This window comes from Manis pentadactyla, chromosome 2 (genome assembly GCF_030020395.1).
Source record: "Manis pentadactyla isolate mManPen7 chromosome 2, mManPen7.hap1, whole genome shotgun sequence".
Classification (NCBI taxonomy): domain Eukaryota; kingdom Metazoa; phylum Chordata; class Mammalia; order Pholidota; family Manidae; genus Manis; species Manis pentadactyla.
The window spans coordinates 200,839,739-200,856,596 of NC_080020.1; the positions used below are offsets into that span (position 1 = coordinate 200,839,739).

General features: G+C 39.2%; 1 protein-coding gene across 11 annotated transcripts in view; it reads left to right on the forward strand.

Moving 5' to 3' along the window:
* Nucleotides 1-16,858, forward strand: part of THADA (THADA armadillo repeat containing) — a 362,728-nt gene that overhangs the window by 157,725 nt on the left and 188,145 nt on the right. For 10 of the 11 annotated variants that reach the window (XR_005032689.2, XM_036925595.2, XM_036925596.2 and 7 more), the window contains exons 27-28: nucleotides 976-1,065; nucleotides 2,188-2,319. The exons of the other annotated variant lie outside the window; for it this stretch is intronic. Coding sequence is in view for 9 of the 10 variants with exons in the window: in XM_036925595.2 (XP_036781490.2) it covers nucleotides 976-1,065; nucleotides 2,188-2,319 (222 nt within the window). In the remaining variant the exon portion in view is untranslated. The remainder of the gene's footprint in view (nucleotides 1-975; nucleotides 1,066-2,187; nucleotides 2,320-16,858) is intronic. 11 annotated transcript variants of the gene reach the window in all.

The window sequence follows — 16,858 nt, forward strand, 5'->3', positions numbered from 1 at the left end:
AAAAAAAGAGATATGAGCACTTCACTGTGTGTAAAATATACCTCAGCTTTTAAGAATATGATATTTTGGGTCTCCATTAATAGGGACATCCATTCAGAATGGGTACACGGGGGCAGATTATGGAATATTTATGCCACCCGTTTAGAGTAGTTCTTTAATAGTTAAGAACACAGAAAATTTGATTAAATGCTATGTTTAGCTGGAGCTTTGAGGGCAGTTATGCAGTCTGAGGAAGTATTTTTAGATCTTGGTAGAGTTCAAGAGTGGTATTTGTAAAGATGGAAAAGGTAATTCCCGCAGGCGTCAGTTGGGAGAGGGTCTCCAGTATCTCACGCACAACAACTTGGTACTTCTGATAACCATGTCAGACCAGTGGTTTTCAGGTGGGCACCATTTTGCCCCTCATCGTACATTTGGTAATGTCCAGAGACATTTTTGATTGTCCTGACTCGGAAGGTGGTGTTGTAATACTGGCATATAGTATGTAGAACCCGAAGAGGCTGCTAACAGGACAGCTTCCACAAGGAATTATCAGCTCCAAAATGTCATTGGTGCCAAGTCTGAGAAACCTTGTTCCAGACCTGCCCATATTACTGAAGCTGAATCAGTCACAAGTCAACTGTGTATTGACTATATTCATAGTCCAAATCAACTGTGGAAACTGGGCATTTGCATGAATTATATATTTCTTCTCTGACAGAATTTAATATCAAATATTTGTAAATATGCATAATCTTAAATTTTGAGGTAAAATTCCATGTATCAGGAGCATTTCCAAACTCGAAATTAAATGTGTTGTTTCTATTGATTGTTAAATTTTTGAGATGTGCGTTATGTTCTTAACTTTATTTCATTAAATATTCCAAACAAATGACCTTACTTATCTTCTTTATAAAAAATAATAAAAAGGCTTTATTATCAAATAAGAGGAAATAAATGATTGTAATTTATCTTTTTTTCCCCCTCCCTCCACAGAATGACAGGGAGCGAATTTTTTTCTCGTTTCCCAGAACTCTATCCCTTTCTCCTCAAACAGTTGGAAGCTGTAGCCAGTACTGTGGACAGGTAAGAAAAGAATAGGATGGGACAAAATGAAACCAAGAATGTGAATTACTTTATTAATTGATATTTTCCCCCCAGGCAACTTTTTAATCAAGTCCTTCCTTGTAGCATAGATGGATTTTTTTTTTTTAAGTGCTTCTTTATTACATCATGTTCCCTGACTCCTTATAGGAGATCTGTGCCTGAAAGGTTGAATAAAATCCTGTTTTCATGTTATGTTTTATACTTTTAAAATCCTCTTTCATATTAAATGTTATCAAATTTAACCCTGCTTTCAGTGTTAAACAAGAACTAGCCTCTTAGAGCACATGGTGATTTCTTCTAAAATTATTTTCTTCCAATTATGCTTAAAAATCTGTGTGTTTACATATTGAGTTTGCTTTAACACACACCCTTCATTTTTTATTGCTGGTCTATTGCAGCTGACCATTGTAAAATATAGCAAATAGCTGACTAATCTGTCATCAGAAATGGTATTAGTCAACCTGAGCAAAGATGGCCAGTGACCCCGGGAATATGAAAAAAGCCATTAAGAGAGCCTCCAGTCTGATTAGGGCAAATAGAAAGTTTTACCATTGTCCTTTCAATCATTCTGTAGCTGGTAGTGGAATTTTTAGTATGAACAGCTTAGAACATGTACTTTTTTTATTCTTACAGCAATTTTTGCACTTGGTGTAAATTTATACCATTTTTCTGTAATGGGGAAATAAAATATCATCAATGAATTTTACTTCTGTTTATGATATATTTCCTCACATTAGTAATTTGAGTAGAGAGGCTTCTCTGGCCCTAGTAAGTGACTGTTCATGCTTTAAGTACATTTGGATGTTGAAAGCTTCACATTTCATATTCTGGAACAGGCACCTCTCTACTCTATGAACAGCTCAACTTAAAACACAGACATGGATTGCCAGATGATTAGCTTTGAGAAGAGAATTGTGTGTGCAAGCCCAGTGTGACTTTGCCGTTGTCCTTCCTAATGTGCACATTAGAAACATATGAAGTGGATGGGGGAAAGATCATAGAGTCTTACTTTACATACATAATTATTTAATGAGAAAACTGTTTGAAATAGTGCCTCATGTCTTAAATTTAGATTTTTTATATACAATAATTTTTTTTCAGTGATATAGGAGAACTAAACCGTCATCCAAGCATGTTCCTCTTACTTTTGGTGTTGGGGAGGCTCTACCCTTCCCCGATGGATGGCACTTACTCTGCCCTCAGCATGGCCCCCTTCGTTCCCTTCATTATGAGGTAGTGTATGCTTCATGGAAATAATGGGGGTTGGCATGGGGGCTTTATGGGGGGATTCTATCTTGTTTCAGAAATTTTAGATTTCTTTTACTTAAGGGCCTGGGTGTTACTGCCATTTTCCCTAGCTGGACTCTAGTGTTTCCAAGGGACATGCTATTTTATTACATTTTGGGTGCAGGAGCTCATATCTTCTGTTTAAGTGATGTTTCCTTGGGCCCTGTCTGCAAATGGATGTATGGTGGTGATAAATACTCACTTTTGAAAAACATAGCCTGGGTATTTGCATTATCCCTGTGTTGAGCCTAGCCAACATGGGGTAGGCTAGGTCCTGGCATATATACCCTGCCCAGGGTTCAAGAGGATATCTATCTTTTCATTCCTGGAGCAATTTTCTGTGACTGCAAAGGGTATCATCTATATGGCAGTGGTGCATGGCCCATGTTCACTTCCCACTCATTTTCTCTTTCAAGCTTGGAGTACCTGAGGAAAAGCCATGCATACAAATTATGCATGGAATCAGAACAGGCTTTTCTGCTGCTAGAGCCTATTACCACTTCCTCTGTTACATTTTTTGAGGCATTTGCCAACTTCTGATTACCTTTTTCATTTTGGATCAAAACTCAACAAATAAACCTCCAAAAAATATTGAAATTTCCTTATGAAGTATTTCAAAAACTCAGTCGTATTAGTTAGCTTTTTTACCTTTCTGCTTACCTCTTGACAAAACAGCACCTTTATTTTTATGTACCAAAAATTCAAATAGACATAGAGCAGAAGGATAAGATACATAAAACTCAAGAGAGTGTTTGTTCTTTTTTGTGGTGGCCTGAGTTCCATTTCCTGGTTTCACAGAGCTGACTGATACATTTTAATGTGAGAAACCATTAAACAGGAGATTCTGGCATGTGATTGCTGTAGCCATTTGTTTGCACCAAGCCCTGGCTGTGACTGTCTTATCTATGATCAGAGAGATGACTCACTCAGATTGGTTTTTGTTTCCTGATACACAAAGTTACCAGTCTTTGTATCCAGCACTTGGTGATTCATTTTAGGAATTTGTATTGTAAATTTTACTTTCAGGAGCATTTAAAAATTGTACTTTCACATATAACTAGAAAAAACTAAAAAATGTTTCAGAAAGTCGATGGGAAGGGGGAAAGGCACAAACACAGACTCACAGTGTACATTAGTAACAGTGATGTGCTTTAGAACTTTGTCATCCTAGTTGAGAACATTCAATTTGTGGAAGCTTATTACTAATCATCTGTGTTGCATCCTAGAAACCAGGAATTACTATGTTGAAAGTACTTTTGTAATTTATTAGTTTACATATAATCAGAATGTTTGTATTTCTGAATTATATTCAGAGCACTTATTTCACGCAACAAAGATTGCATTAATATAGAAGATTTAAATATTGCCTTAAAGCCAGTTTATTTAGTGCATCATTTTTCAAACACAAAAGGCACAAAGTTAAGAGTGGACAGTTATCCTGTCCTTCCAGTAAAAATGCTTTGATCGATAGTTGCTTTCCACCTGAATAAAGATTCATGGAGCACCACTAACAGCACAGGTGCCACAATTGTCCTTTGCGTGTCAGTAGGCTCCAATTTATTGAATGTCTGTTTGCCTTCTAGAAGAGTGTTTCTCAAACTTTAAGATGCAAATGTATCTTAGATTTATCCAAATTTATGGGATCTCATAAATTCTGATTCAGGTGATCTGGGCTGGGGGCCTAAGAATCTGCCTTTCAAACCAACTTCCAGGTAATCCTGATGCTGCTGGTCTGTGGATCACACTTTGAGTGGCAAGATTAAAATTTAGGATATTAAACTTAAAACATTATCATAACCACCTGCATACACACAGATGATTTTAATAAATGAGACACTAGTAGAGTGATACTTGGTATTGGTAGGCTATTCAGGGGGTTATAAGAAATAGATTTTGACACCCCCCCCCATTCTGAGAGAAATCTTCTGCATGCGTGGATGTTTTATTGCCCGTGTCTAGCTTGGATTAACACATAGTTTACAGGCACACACCTGATCATCTACATTTGCTCTCTTACAACACTAAACTATGTTTTCTACCTTTATCTTGTATCTACCTACCACTTCAGCATTTTATTAAAAATAATAATAATAAAGAGAGAAATGTGGTATCCACATAAAAATCAAGTATAAAAATCAAATGAATATTCATATTTGAACTGACTGTGTATAGTTCATAATGCATGAGCAAAACCGAAAGCTTCTGTGATGACTGCCCCTGTAATGTTCACCATGTAACTTATTCACTATGTAAGAATTTGTTCTCCATCTAAGAACTTGTTCGTTATGCTTCAGAAGATTGGAGACTGATGAAAATTAGGCTTGGGGTGGATTAATGATTGTGCATTGAGCATTGACCCCCCTATACAGAATTTTATTGTTGTTAACAACCATTTGATCAGTAAATATGAGAGATGCCCTCACAAAAAAAAAAAAAAAAAGAAATAGATTTTGACCCAGGAATGCAGAGAGTAAGCAAGAAAGTATTCTGAGCAGAGAGGTCCCAAGGAAATAGACCAGCCTTTGTTGTGCTTTGAATGTTTGCCAGGCACTGAACTGGGCATTTTGCTAACAATGATACTGAGAGGAGGTGTTTCCCATCCCCCATTTTCCTATTGAGGTTCAGAGAGTGAGTCCCTTATAGAGCTGGAGTATGGACCAAGATCATAGGTCTTGTCACATGTGTTGAGTGTACTTTTTCTATTTCATCAAACTAGCCAGTTCTCTTTTGTGTAGCCAAAGCTTTAGCTACACTGAGTGAACCATGGGCCCTGAAATTTATGCAACTAAGAGTGATGAGGAGCCTCTATCCCACGTCAGTGGATCCAAGTACCGTCTATTTTCAGGATATAGAAGTCATGTCCCCACCGGCAGTAGAATCTGCTCCTGACTTTGCTTTTGTGATTGAGAGGATGGCTTGACTGGATGCAGTCATTCGCTCAGGTTTACACCTATGGGGTCATTGCCTGGAGGAAGGGGATTGGTCTGTGGCCAGGTTGAGGAAGGCTCCTTTCTTTCTTGACTGTCTTCTGTCATGCAGTGGAAGAATGCTGGACTTAGAGTTAGTTTGGGTTTCAGTCTACCTCAGGGACAACCCTGTGCTACCCGATAGTGAATTTGATAAAACTTTACATATTTGACTTAAATTACTTCTGAGGAAATTATTCATGATGCAAATGAGAGCTTGATCATAAAACCTATCATTCTAGGCAGTTTGTGACTCTAGGCTGGTAAAGATTGGGCTTTTTTGACTTGGGATAATAGCTGAAAAGATGGCTGTATGCAGAAGTGGATGGGTGGCGGTTTATTTTTGTAGCATTGCTAATGTTAATTTATGTACTTGAAGAGCTCTAATCAAGCCCTTGGATACTCTGAGTTTAGCTAAAGAGAAATTTTTCAGCTGATGAGAGTGAGAGTAGCACAAAGGTTACGCTGACCGTGCTAAAGTGAATTGCACAATGGGAGGATTAAAAGCCCCATGATGGTTTTTTATTCCCCTTTGATTTATATATACTTACTTGTAATTTCCTTCCTCTCTCTAAGGTGTTTGTAAGTATTATTTGTGTTTTTGTCCCTTATCTGACATTTGAGAGTGTAACTTTTATTTGTTGACTTAAAACCTTAAATGTTTCTGATTTAGGTTTTCCAAAGTTATGCCTGTGTACAATTATGATTGTTGCTTCATCTGGGAACAGAAATGATGTTAACCCCAGTGTTGTGTTTATAAGGTTTTCTGTAATCCAGTGTATTTTTATGTGCCTGCTGCTGTGTTGGGTCCAGGTATACAGCCCTTTACCATGCAGGTACGATGCCTTCAATTTAAGGCTATTTGCCTTCAGTTCAAATACTACAAAGCAGAGTGGACTCATGCTTTAAAAGGGACCCTGACTGGCTCCCTGCCTACAGCTCACCAGTACCCGCTTGTCTGGGGCTTTCTAGAAACCCAAATCTCTCTGCGTATGCACCTTTGAAATCCCTTTCACAAGTGAGTTTCAAGTTCGAATTAAGGGCTATTGGAAACCAAATAAGAGCTAGGTGACAGCATGGAGTCCTGAACAGAGCAAAGACCCTGGACTCAAGAGACCTGGTTCTGTTTAAGCTCTGCTACTTACTGACTAGTTATGATTATTTGGACAAGGCTCTTTACCTTCTCTGGACCAATGTGTATCTGTGTGTGTGAGGGTAGCAGTAAAGATGGGAAGTGCCTTCTATTGCTGATAGAAGTGATAATGGTGAAAACATGAATCCAGATGGCATGGTTGCTCTGCTGGACTACCATGAGGATGGTGTGACCCCATATATGATTTTCTTTAAGGATGGCTTAGAAATGGAAAAATGTTAACAAATTTGACTATTTACATCTATCACCTGTCACTGTAACTGGCTGCTGCTTTTCATCCACACAACACCAGGACTTAGACAAGTGGGACTGATGTCATCTTGAGCTCTTCGTTTATTTTGAGTTTGGTTTATTTGGATTGAAGGCATTGTTTTAAAGAAAGAATAGGTTGTCTAAAAATAAAATGCATTTAAGCTCATTTGAGAGAATGCCTCTTAGTTTAATACACATTTAAATCCGTCCTGTATAGTGTTCCTGGAGAAGCTAGAGCCTGGTTGTAGACCACTACTAGAAAGCATAAGACTGTCTTCATGTAACTTCTACAGTGAAAAATACTCTGGGACTGGAATATAAAAACCAAGAACCAAAAGTCTTAATTCTGAGTGAAGTAAAGGGGAGACCGTGCTCAGAGCAGTGCTAGCATCTGCAGTGGGTTCCCTGCATGTTTCATCACCTCCAAATGGAGGCGGTTAACTCTGGAAAAGATGCTGGAAGAGTAAAAAGAATACAGTTGGAAAAAAAATAGAGGCTCAATACTTAGGTTTTCCAGGAAACTTTAATGTCTTTCCATGGAGAAGCAGCTCTGGGTTTTGTTTTGTTTTTTGTTTTTTGGTACCTTTCTCTGCCTAGCCCAAGTTTGGACACAGAAACTGACCTAGTAACCTAAAAATGCAAGCAACTGTGAATTGAGACATTTTGTGACTTAGCAGATCTGTGTATCTATGAAGTGCTTAAGGGACTCCTAGTCTTATGATATTGGAGCCACATTCCATATCCCATTGGTTACTGGTTATTCAAAAAGGAGGCTTGGCTGGGTTTTGTCTTTTACCTGGCCTTTGAGGAATCTTGGGTTCTGATGTGTGAAATCTGACATTTACTTTTCCTTTGACTTTACCTCTGTGACCCTCTATTTCCTTTTCTATCAAATTAAGGTATTAGATATTACCTAGATCCTCTCTGACCTCATGAGCCTGCAACCTGAGATCCTCCTGGACTGAATTCCTCTTCTTGGACTACTGTCCAATGAACTGTTCTGAAAGCCCATCTCATGGCTACCCTGCTGCAGGCTTTACAGCCAAGTGAGGGGAGCCTGAATTGTTAAGAACAGAAGAGGGAAAGTCATTGGTGAAAGTCACTGGGGAAAGTCGTTGAATTACAAACAAGCCAACATACATAGGGGAAAGCCTCCCAGATTAATGTGACATGAATAGGAGCGCCCCTTTTTGCCTCAGGCTGTTAGTTTGTGTAATGGGGATAATCCTGCTTATAAAATAGCGGATAAAAGCTCCTTGGTTTGCATGTTAAAAAACATTCTGGAGAGAGGATGGGATGGGTAGTGTATGGTGTTAGAGGGCAGACTTTTTAAACTCGTGCCTTGTCTTGTCTCCATCAGAAAACTGAAAGGAAAGCCCTGAAGCTAGATGTAAGTGAGGTGGTAGAGGAAGAGCGAATCTGTGGACCCAGATAAGTTATAGCCTTGTGTGCAAGAGATCCTAGAACTATGTCAGCAATTTGGGGAAACTGGGAATGGGGATGTTATGCTAGGAGCTTGCAGAAGGAATTCCCAAAGAGAGGGGGAAAGGCATATTTTATCAGTGACCAAACAATTGTGTTAATATTGTTTTAGACTAGATCATTCAATGTATTACTTGCAAGTGCTTCACACTTGATTTGCTGAGAGCTGGTAAGATTCCCTAAGAATAAATCATGCCTGAGTCACCTCATTGTTTTGATGGGATTACTGGTATGATAGATGAGGACAGTGCTGCTTTCTTCAACATTTGAGTTACTTAATTGAAGACAGACTAGATTGCATGCTTATCAAGTTTCTCTATAACATAAACATAATAGATGATGGAATAAAAATTCAAAATAGTCTTAAAGCATGGGAGTGAAATATATAAATTCAGGCTAGTAGCCATTACCTCTGTGTGGCTGGGGAAGAGGGGGATAAAATTGAGAAAGCATATGGTAGGAGCTTTAATTTTATTCACAATATGTTTTTAAGCCTGGCTGGGTTCTGGGCAAATCGTTGATTGTTACATTATTCTCTATACTCTTTTTTATTTGATATGTCTGATACAGTCCATAATTGAAAAGTAAGTTCAAAATAGCCAGGAATACTGGATTGGATGGGCTGAGACTATCAAGATCATGTTTAATCAAGATATGTATCATATTCTGTTTTTTTTTAAAGAAAAGTTAAAATTGTGTACATACAGAATGAGAACTCTGGTTTTATAGTAGCTTTTATGAAAAAATCTTGGGGAATGGGACTTCCTGGTGATCACTGAGGAAGCAGTATGACACAGTTGCTACTTCAGATAATAAAAGCTATAGTCCCCATGAACTCTGCTGGTCAGATTAAACCCACATCATTCTGCTTATTATGTTACTCTGTTCTGGGCTTCTCATTTTGGGAGGGTCACTGATAAACTAATATTTATCCACGGGAGGTGACCAAGATGGAGAGGAAGCTAAACATCTGGAAATAGTTAGACTGGAAAAGACTTAGAGGCAACATGGTAATGGTCTTTACATAGTTGAGAGGCTGCCATATGGCAGAAGGCACATAATTTCTCTCTTGTGTGCCCAATGGGAAAGTAGGGATAGATTTCAGATTTTAATATAAAAAAGAATTTTGTGCAAGTTAGCATTCTCCATCAAGAAAATGAACACATTTCCATAATACTGAATTGCTGGTCCTTGAGAAGTATTCAAAGAAAACTGATCACGTGTGAAGGATTTCTGTAGTACATCTAAGCCTGGGCCATCGGTGACCATAGGCATCTTTTTGAGATGTCTTGTTTCAGAACATCTGAACAACTCAGCTGTAAATTCTAAGTGTACAGTGAATGAAATGATAAACCTGCCTTTAAATCTGTAACACATATTTGTTCTTTCTGTTTATGGATTCCTCCATGTCCCAAAGAAAAGAAGTTGGGGTACCATTCTTGGCATGGCCAGAAGGTCATGGTGGTCTGTTCCTACATAATGCCCTTCAGCAATTAATCCACTTAAATTTAGCTTTTAAATTACTTCTATAACTTTGTTCTGGATAGTTCTAAAAACACTTTTTTTGGCCTGTGGGATGTTATGTCTGAAAAGCATTCCTTATTAATTTAATTGTGTTTTTTGTGGTTGCTACATTTTTCTCTGTTCCAGATGTTGGCTTAAGCCACATTTGTTTTCTGACAAGTATAAGGACATCTGAGTCTTTGAAAAAAGTCAGAGAATGATTTTCTGGAGAGTGATTAAAATAGATAACTCTTTATTGTTCATACTTCCCAGAGGACCTTCTTTGAACTGAGATGCCTGAAGAGAGATTTACAGGAATCCCAAGCCTCACCCATTATAAGTAGAAACACCCAAGTATAGCACTTTGCTAGTGCTGTTAATGTAGGACTTCCTCCTACCCGGCCAGCCTAGAGGTCCAGAACTACACCCCTCCTGTGGTTATTGCTAAATTCCATGAGCTTTCGACAATGGGGTTAAAGGTTAGGAGTCTCCCTATACCATACTAATCTGCTGACAATGGCTGAGTGAAAGAAGGGACCTGCCATTGCATCAGTGTGTGGAAACCCTGACCTCTGTTCTTACTAGTGTGACTGTGACACCAGGTCAGGTTTTGGGCAGGATTGTCAAGGTGCAGGTGTTCAGTTGTGCGCAGGGCTTTTTTACCTGCTGAGTTTTCCTCTTTGCCTATAAGCCAAAGCTATGCCCACTCCTTTCATACAGCTACGTAAATACCCTAGTCATTACCTTTGTGGGGCTATTTGTTGTATTATAGAAACATACATTTTGAAATAAAGTGATGAAACTCTGGTGGTGGAACTTTAGATCTTACTAAGGGAGGATCTAAAAGCAGAGATTAGAAGGTTGTATCCTAATGCTGGCAAAATCACAGTTTGGGCAGCTACCTACTGGGTCTTGTTCTTGCTGTGGCCCTGCCTCACTACTGCTTTATTTGTAGGGTGGTGTGCGTGGTCTTCTGAATTTCCAAATTCCACCCAGGGGTAGCTGAGTTTCAGCATATGGAATGAAATCATGTTTTCTGCGTTGTGTGGCTTTTTTGTGAAGAGTTCTGGCATAAAAAGATACTCTGTCATCTGTCACCAATTTTTATCTCTCAGTTCCTAGAGAGGGGCCTGTCCAGCTCCATCTCTGGTGCCAAATCTCTTTCAGACCGTTTTCTAACTATGTTTTTGGGCAGAAGGAATGAGGAGTTCACCTCTTACGGAATGCATTGACAAAGCAAGCTAGAAAAATAAAACTTGTAGGGACCAGCTTTTCTTCAGTGTTATCTGTTATTTCAACAGGCCAGTTCAGGTCGTGTTAGAACAAGTGATTTGATCAGCAAACAGCCTCATTCTTAGGTGAACTTTCTGACAATGATGATAATCCAGGGCCTATTGCTGCCATTCACTCCAAAATTTAGAAGCCAATCAGTTAATAGATTAGCCAAGTAGTTGTTAAACATACATTGTATACCTAGCCAGTGTTAGGTCCTGGGTAGGATACAAAGTGAAGAAAAAAGGTCTTTATCCTTGAAGAACTTACAGTCTAGCTAGTAAGGTAAGACCCATGCTTGTGAACCTGATGTACTACATATTAACCACTTAATTATGCGACAGATACACTACGGACCAAGTGCCTACAAATCAGGGAAGAGCACCAGTGGGTTGGAGAAGTTCAGGAGGCTTTCCTAAGTAGCAAAGCAGGAAAAGAATATGGAAATTCATTCTGCCATCTGGAGAACTTTTAGAAATCCCCCTGGTGATTAGCAGCTCAGGAGAGAAAGTCACACTGTCCACTGTGTAGACAGTAGGATCTAACAAGGGTAAGACTGTGATAGAGAGTTTCATGATTCATAACTTGGAAGTCATCATAAAGAGCTCTGCTGCCTCTTGAATCAACAGTGACCCCAGGAGATTTACAAAATAAATGGTTTGCTGCTTAATACGAGAAACCATTGATAGTGAATCTTTGGTAACTTTAATAAAGAACAGTATTTGCTCCTAGTGTTGCATATTTAAGTCATAGAGAAGTAATGAGTAATAGTGGGGAAATTATTACAAATTTACTAATATTTAAATTTTAAAATATTTTAATAATATATCCCCCTAGGAACTTTTATTTCCCTAGAGCTAATTATTTTTCTCAAAAATGGCAGCCAAGGTGTTCAGCAGGCATTTTTAATGCTGAATTGAAGGGTTTGACAGTACCAAGCCACAAATGCTGACTAATATGCAGTCATCTTGTCCTACCCAGTAGGGAACATTATAAGATCAAAAATACACAATTTTTTTTCTTTTGCCAATAAATGTGAATTAGGGAAGAGAGTAGTAAGGTAAAGATGAATTACAGCAGGCTTAAAATGAGGACAAGAAGAATAACAGCATAACATGTTTTGGATATCTTTCCCTGACTGGCAGGTTTTTTCCTCCCTCTGCTGGGCCTTGACCCTTACCAGTCTATTTATAATCCTCCAGTTCAAACAAGCTGCATTAGTCACAGCTGCACAAGATACATTCTCCCTCATATCCTTTTACTTCTCCCTCTATATCTTATTTTCCTCAGTTACCTTGAACACTGAGACTTGTGACTGCTCATCTTGCCTTCCCTCCAAACGAGTGACAGATCCTCTCTTCCTCATTTATTCTTATCTTTCACTTTAGTTTGTGAGCGCTCTTCATCTCCAGTTCATCCATCCATTAAATATATTCCCTTGTGTTGTTGCCCAAGCCCAACGCTCCTACTTTCACTGCCTCTTATTTACAGGAGAAAATAGAGGTCATCAGGACTCTCTCCGTGGAGACACCCACTCTACCTACTGCCATAGTTCTCTGTTTTATAGCCATACTCATGGAAGAGATGGTCTGTTTATACCTTCTGTTTCCTTCCCTCCTGTTCATTCCTTAAACCACTGCAGCCTGGATGCTTCTTCACCGCTTCACTGAAGCTGCACCTACAAATGCGAAATAGGAGTGACTGTCCAGTTACAAAAGCCCCTGGATGCTTTTCATTACTTATCTTTCTGGATCTTTTTCTGGAATTCAGCACTATTGCACACTCCCTTCTTCATGACATTCTTTCCTGTGTAGCCTTCTTTGGCTGTTGCTTCTTTCTCCTCTTGCCGGGCCCCTTCTTTCTGCTGCCGTCTGAATGCTGGTGTACCTCTTGTACTGCCCTCCACTCTTTTCTTTCTCACTTTGCATGCAGTCTCCAGGGTTTCTGCTCTCATAGACTGATGCATCAGCCCTAGATCTAGAACTTGCACAGAATTATAGACTCAGCGTTCTATTGGACAACTCCTTCTGCATGTGCCATATACACGCAGAACCTGAAGACATCTAAGAATCAGCAATTTTCAAAACAAGTCCCCAGGTAATTCCTTTGCATACTGTGGTTTGAACAGCCATCTCTTAGGACCTAGAGTAATGTCTAGCATCACCTTCCATCTGGCCAGCTATAGTCAGAGAACTTCCTGAGAGGAAACATTAGAATTAGGGCTCAGAGTATCACAGAGGATCCCCCTTATGTCATTGACAGTGTTCATATGTACTCAGTGACAAAGGAGCACTGGTTTAAGAAGTCATTGACTTTTGATATCCCTCTGGTAAGTTTGAGATTATTTGCTTTTTGTCTAATACTGATGATCATCAGTTTCAAGTAGCAGGTGGTAGGCGTTGGTGCCTCTCCTTGGAGATAGAAAAGCCAAGGCCCAGAGAAAGTAAGCATGATAGGTCCACAGCCAAAGAGTGATTCATTAAGGAGTCAGGGATTGATTCATTTATTGATTTACTCAACAGAGATTTACTGCAAACATCCATTATGTGTCAGGCATGATGGAAATACAGAGGAGCATCAGACTGTAAGATTTTTGGCATAATGTATGTAGCTTGTGCTATGCTACTTCCTGATCCTTGTCTTCTTTGCCTCTCTTCAAATATTTAAAGTTTTTTTTTTTTTACTTTTTTTCCATCTAATTAGTGATAAATGGTAATAATTAGCAAATTAGCTTATTATGGGCCAGGCACTATATTAGAAGTTTACACATATTAACTCACTTAGTCATCATGACAACACTGAGGTCCATAACATTATTATCCCAAGCCTACAGAAAAGGAAGGTCAGGCGGTAGGAAGTTTAGAGATGTGCTTTGGGTCCCACTGCTAGTAAGCACTAAGGCCGGGGTTTGAGCCAGGCAGTCTGGCTCCAGAACCCGTGCTCTTTGCCACTCCCTCAGCTGTACTAGCGCTTACACTACAGTGCCCTTCTCATCTGTTTATGATGCTTTATCTGCGGAATATGGTAAGCTAGTTCTCAACATGCCAAAATTAACGTGCAGTTTTAAATAAGCATTTGGACTTACTTTACTTACTGAAATAACTTCCTCCCCCTCCACCCCCCACCAGCCCCACCCTCCATGGGCATTCCTTTGGCTGTGGTCTCATTTTCTAATCTGAAACTAGGAGAAAAGGAAGAATTTACAGTTAAGCCCAAGTGGTTGTGACAGGTTGCTAAATAAAACTGGCTCAACTGAAGTTCTGAGATTCTTAAGAAATACTGAGAATTTCTTACAAAAGAAATTTTCCTCATAATAGGAAATCATGGGTCATTGCACAGTTATGAGTGTCTTTGAAATAGAAAATGCATCCTGGGGCCCAAGAAATGTAAAATCCTAATGAGATTATTTGTGGTCTGCTATTTATGCATGAATTTTAAACTATCAGAAAATAAATTTTCCCATCTACCTTTTACCACCTTAAGTTTCCACTGTTGAAACATCACATAATTTTGAAAATCTTCCAGGTTGTTGAAAGAAAAAGAAAAAATAATAGTAACAAACTCCATGTAAGAATTTGAAGTTTACAAAGTACTTTCACACAGAGTAACTTGATCATCCTCTTTTTACTCCCTTAGAAAACAGAATCACGAGGATAATACTGTTGAATTTTTTTTTTTAATGTCAATGTTTTTCTTATGTGGTAATCCTAAACTTATTTGGAAAAAGAAGCAAGTCTGAATCAATGAAGTGTTCAAATTACTGAATATTATGAAATGAAAATTTCATTATTCCAGATTGCATATAGTAACTTTAGGGAACTGCTCTAAAGGGTGGAGAACAATAGCTTCTTGCTGACATGGTAGTTGATCATCCATAGCACAGGGCCTCTGCCGTGGCTTGAACTCACCCTTTGTCCCTTAGTCTTGTACTTGTCCTGTGCTCAGCCCAACCTCTCTCCTTCACTGACCAAAGGCTCCTAGGCAAAACCTGCTGGAAGGCACGCTGACGAGGACATGTGCCCCCACCTGGGGTTTTATTGGTGTTGTTTTGTATTGTTTTTGTATCAAGGAGAATTCCTGGTTTGGAATATTCATGTCCTGGCCAACAGTTCCCAAGATTTGGCCACATTTCTTCTAACTTTAAATGAAAGCACCCAATCTCAAAGGAAAAAGCAGTCTGAATGATCAAAATCAGAATTAGGCAGGCCCATAGGAATGAAATTTTTCTGTTCAGTCTCTGCAGTATCCAGAGGATTAACAAAATGTGTATTTGTATGAAGGATGCTGCTCTGTAAATAACCCTGTTCCTTTTTGATTATCACAGTCATATAGGAAAAGGCCATCTGTTTTAGTAGAAACTACGGAAATAGATCTAGGCAGCCAAGGAAAAGCTGAATTGTTGCTGAAGGATGTGTCACACAGACAAGAAAATCATTTACAAAACAGTGGGTAGAAAATATTTTCAAACTCTAAACAAGCAAGTACCATAAGCTCTCGTTTTGGGTGATGGGTGAATGGTCTTGGTTTGTTTTTTGCTTGACTATTCATTCATTTTTTTTTCCCAGAAGAATCTCTTTTTCCTGTAAAGCCAGTTTAAGACAGCTTCTTTTCAGCTTGGATAAAATGAAAAGTAAAATTCATTTAGTACTAATTATAATCTGCATTAAGTCTAGTGAAGAGAGACTTAAGAAATCGAATTCTTGTTTTCTAGCTGGGCTACAATGCTATGTAATTAATATAATTCAGTCACTTCTTATCCACTTTTTTTCTGCAGGATTTAAGACATCAGAATTTAATTCATGACCAGAATCAAAACTGGACTTAGGAAAAACTTGAACAGACTAGAAAGGGATTTGCATTCTGCTGCATGGTTGAACACATCCCTGAAGTAGCAGCTTTAGAATGCCATGTCCTGATAGAATTCCCTGTTCAAACTGGCCAGCATAGCAGCTTCCCAGTGCCCTCCTCCTTGTTTGCCCCACTGTGAGCTGTCATGAGGGCCTGGGTTTGAACCTAGAGGGCTCTACAGGGTTGCTGCACAGCCTGACAGAAGGGCAGGAGTATCACTGGGCAATCTGTTCTCTGGTTTATAAGCCCCGGGCTGTGGGTTTTGGGATTGGCCAGCTACCCTGGCTCAACCTTGGATAAATATTCCTGGGTTCTAAGCAGGATGGGAAATTCAAAGCCCTGTTTTTCCCAAGTCCTTCCACAACCAATCTGTGACATGATGTTATGAGGTCTGAGTGCACTGGCCATGTTTTTAGAGGGGGAATAAGGGAATGCTTTTACTACTAATCAATGCACACTCCCAGAGCAGTCCCTTTTTTCCTTAGGAATGCAGCCACTCAGAGGGCCAGATTCTAACCCCACTGTAGCCATTTATACAGACCAGCTTCACCCCATGGGTAGTTGAAACCTGTATGAAATGATTTGAAAGATCTTAAGCAGCACCTTCTACCCACCTAATTTTCTCAGATGCCTTCTCTATTTTGATGGAAACTTGAAGTTTCACTGCAAGACTTTGAAACTTTTATTCATTAAGTATATGGTTTTGATCCCTTCTAAAATGAAAATCCCACTGTGAGGTGCATTACTTTGTTATTTGTCATTTATACCCCAGTATGAATTAATTTAAGGTTCTTTGGTTTTGACAAGAAGAGAAAGAGAAGATATTGCTCAGGAGAAGTTTTAGAGATGGGATAAGGCTGGGTGATGGGGGAAGAGTGCAGAACTTGCAACCAAGGCAGAAAGCAAGTTGCCACCTTCACGTGTGTGGCCTGGGTGAGGGCTGCAGTGTTCCCGACCAGAATCTGCTCCCATGCTTTCAGTGAAATGGGGCATCCTGTTTTCCATTTAC